This window comes from Crinia signifera, chromosome 12, assembly GCF_055691185.1.
Source record: "Crinia signifera chromosome 12, ASM5569118v1, whole genome shotgun sequence".
NCBI lineage: Eukaryota > Metazoa > Chordata > Amphibia > Anura > Myobatrachidae > Crinia > Crinia signifera.
The window spans coordinates 69,231,487-69,235,794 of record NC_139228.1 but is presented as its reverse complement, the minus strand read 5'-3'; the positions used below and the strand labels follow the sequence as shown (position 1 = coordinate 69,235,794).

Below are 4,308 nucleotides of genomic sequence, written 5' to 3'. Positions count from 1 at the left end.
TCCCACTACCTCCGATGTTGCCCCAGGGGCTTCACCGTCTCCTCCTGTTTCATTACAACAAATACTGGAGGCCCTTGCTGGCACCGAAATGCGGCTTACAGACAGGATCGGCCAGGTGCAAAGTGATTTATCATTACTAAGACATGACTTACAGCGTATCTGGGAGAGAGTAGGGGAAGTCGAAACCCGTGATTACTAGGAGTTTATTACATTTAATATACACGTTAAATAAAAAGAACATATCTCTGCTGTGATATAGACAGAGAAATGTACATGCCAGATAGAAATGGGCATGAGTTAGGGTTGCTGTATATAACACACACCTTTGCAATATAAGGCATATAAATGTGATCGTACAGAGCAAATAAATTATGGGAAGTTTCACGTTACTGTCAGAAACCATGAGATTGAGATCACTTGAAATGATCTAATGGGCTGTCCAATCTACCCTGACATAGCAATATATTAATAAATGATTTAATTAAAACCAGTAAATCATACATACAAATGTAACTAGTAGTGGAAGTACTTTATTATGAATTACAAATAATCACCTTGTAAAGAGGATACCTAGGACAGAGTGGAATTACACAGAACTCAAACATAGTGCACAAATTTTATATCTTTTCACTTGTTTTTTCTACACTTTATTCACTTTCGTATCTTTGTTAAATCAATGTTTATATCTCGCTAACTTCAAATTATTTTTATATTAGTATCAATAAAAGATACATTTTAACCGTGTCAGTCTGCAATTAATTCCTAAAGTCCACTAAGAATTTACAAGACGATTATTAGCCCTACGATTTTTCGTAGCCCAATAATTTTTCCCTTGTCTTGCTTTTTACCAGTATTTAATATTCCTGGGAACACCTCCAAGAATTTTGGTGAATGTCATTTTATTCACTAGAACAGTATAACAATAGGAAATGACTAATAACCAAATAAGAAATATAGTGGTCTATGCGGACATCCCAAAATCCAATTACTTATATAGCAAATATAATCTTTTTTTACACATCCTTTCTTATTTGAATTTATATAACAAATGTGAGTGACGTTAGAATTTTTCTTATGTCAATTTGTGTTTATTTATCAATAACACATAAAGGATCTTGATCTAGTGCCTGACTGAGCACGTACTGTACATCCTACACTTGTGTTGTTGGGGGACTGCTGCTTCTCCTCCTCGTACATCCTACACTTGTGTTGTTGGGGGACTGCTGCTTCTCCTCCTTGTACATCCTACACTTGTGTTGTTGGGGGACTGCTGCTTCTCCTCCTTGTACATCCTACACTTGTGTTGTTGGGAGACTGCTGCTTCTCCTCAAATTGGCAATCAGTGACCAGACCTTGATGCTGATGAAAGTCACTGTCAGTATATTAAAATAGCAGTTGTAGGCGACAAACTGATCGTAGATCCCCAGATTGAGACCAGTTATTAGGAGAGTCACAAGTTCTTTCAGCAGAGTGGATGCTAAGTGGTTCATCCCAAATACAAAAGCGTATCTGCTCCTAGTGACCGTCACAGCGATGTTTATCGTTATTATTGTGTTGCTGATCATGTAGGATATCTTAATTGCAATATAGCCAGCATAGGCCACCCAGATAGATGATGTTGTCATGGCCATGGCTAATGTGGCCAAACCGTCCACTGCGCATAGGACAGACACAGCCAGCTCTCCCCAGAAGCTCCAATCTGCTGTCATACGATCCATTATGTAGAATGCAACTAGTCCTAGCACAGCTGCTACAAATTCCACTTCTCCATTAAGCATAAGGGTGCTGTCGGTGTTTTCTAAGAGATGTTCCCAGAGTGTCTGGGAAGCCTCTGTTGCTTGGTGGGAGCCAACTGTCACAAGTAACCACCATAATGACCAGTATCTGGTGTTGGAAGTACAGCAGTCACAGATGTCCTGCCGTTGCTGCTTGAGGAACCTGACCACCGCCTTGCAGCAGCAGTGCACAGCATTCCTGGCTTTATGCTTGATCTGGTCATTTAAACATTCTGAACTTGGCTCATTCATGCTGGGCGTGGGCAAAAAAATGGAAATGATAAAAGCCACTGACGCACTTCCCAAGGAAATAATGTTCAGGTGGTAGTAGGAGAAGTGGCCATACGTCACCATGAGCTGACCACTCAGAGCTCCTATGGTGTATCCCAGCAAGTTATATGTTCTACAACAGATAAAGGCCTTGTCATACTGGTCAGCTGTCACCACACTATATACATAAGAAAAGATGGCAATGTCACATGCAGTGACCATAGCTGAGGTAACCTGAAGGCACTGCATGGCCTGGAAACTGGACGCAAAGCACAGTAGTCCGTAGGTGATGACTTGGCACAGGCCCTGATACATGATGACTGGTTTGTATCTGCAGAGGTCAATAAAGAGGAGAGCTGGCAGCTGGAAAAGCAGCAGGCTGTATGTCCATATTTGGGGGAGCTGATCCTTGACCTCTTTCATACTGAAGTTCTTGATAGGCCCAGTCATGTACTCTGTGTAGAATGGTTCTATGGGTCTCATGTAGAAAAAGAACCCATATATATATAATAAGAACACTGGGTGCTCTTGCAGGATGTTTTTTATGGTCTTCTGAACATCCATGGCTATTAGCCACAAAATTCGACGTCAAATACGTAGAAAGAATTACAGTGAAAAGGAACAGTATCCAGATAGATACCAAGCGTTCTCATGAACTGTAAGAAATGAGTGTCCCTATACCAAGCACTGACTTTTCTAGCAGGCATCTTTTGTGACATCACAAAGGTTGCGTGTCACAATCAGCTTCAGGTTGCCTGCATGTTGCAGGCATCCTTTGTGACATCACAGGCTGCGTGTACCAATCAGCTTCACATTGCCTGCAGGTTACTGTGTAATGGAACATTGCCTGCATGCTATCATGTAATCACAAACTTTCTAATATAGCATGTAAATCCTAATCTAAAAGAAGGATTTTTTTCGCTTCCTTTTCTTTTAGTTTTTATAAAATGTACGGTTAACGACAGTTGACAGATTAATATAATACTACAAACAACTGTTTTGTGGTTTTAAACTCTTATATTTCACTGTTTTTCGAATTTAAATTCCCACACTCTAATTAGGGAATTACTAATTATGGCTTTTAAAAAAAGTTAAGTTATATAATTAATATACACAGTGCGCATGACAGTCCCTTTTACTTTTTTGCCGAATACTACAAATAATACAAGAAAAATACATCACAGGGGGAAAAAAACCACACACCACATACAATAAAACCAATTATAGAGGACAGTGAGGCGCCCCTACCATAGATTTTGCAAACAATATAACTTAATAATTAATTAATTTTACTGCAAAAATTATAACATTGAAACAAAAGGAGTTAAAAATCTATATGGGTGACATTCGGGCACCCTATGTAATCATATGTATACACTGATTGTCCATCCTAGTCAGATTTTTTAAATAACAAGAGTTTGAACCTTGCTCCTAACAGAGGGATAATATTGCAACGCCACATAGTAAAATTATACTTATTACATCAGATTACTTGTCACATTGGGAAGGGTTATAAATCACCTTCAAATACTGGGCTTATACCCATTATTCATTATTCGTACTACATATTTCTTAGCCATTACCCCTGGAACATTGGCCCTTATTCAGATCTGATCACAGCACAAATTTGATCTCAAAATGGGCAAAACCATGTGCACTGTAGGTGGGGCAGATGTAACATGTGCAGAGAGAGTTAGATTTGTGTGAATTATTTTGTTTCTGTGCAGGGTAAATACTGGCTGCATTATTTTTACACTGCAATTTAGATTTCAGTTTCAACACACCCCACCCAAATGTAACTCTCTCAACATGTTACATCAGCCCCACCTGCAGTGCACATGGTTTTGCCCATTTTGAGAACAAATTTGTGCTGCGATCAGATCTGAATTAGGGCCCTTGTATGGAGTTATCCTCCTGATGATAGTCGCCAGTACTAACTGCTTGTTATCAGCTGACATAAGAACCTCAGGGGAAGATGTACAGTATAAAGCAATGATAAGGGAGGAGAAGTGATAAAGTGCCTAGTATTTTATCACTAGCCAATCAGCTCCTAGCTGCCCCTTTTTAAACTCAGCTTGTAACTTACCAGTCAGGAGCTGATTGGCCGGTGATAAAGTACCAGGCACTTTATCACTTCTACTTCCTTATCACTGTTTCATACATCTACCTCTTGTCTCTAGGCTTCCATATTCTGATTCCATATCAATACTATGCTGGTGGGCAAATATTCACTATTCACTCAGTAAAAATATATTTGACACAC

The 4,308-nt window shown here is 39.4% G+C and overlaps 1 protein-coding gene across 1 annotated transcript; it reads right to left on the bottom strand.

Annotated features, from left to right (window-relative positions):
• Window positions 1-1,292: 1,292 nt before the first annotated feature.
• Window positions 1,293-2,528, bottom strand: LOC146049542 (thiamine transporter 2-like). Its single transcript, XM_083166073.1, has one exon. The coding sequence runs from the start codon at window positions 2,526-2,528 to the stop codon at window positions 1,293-1,295; it is 1,236 nt and encodes a 411-aa protein (XP_083022199.1).
• Between the last annotated feature and the right edge of the window lie 1,780 nt (window positions 2,529-4,308).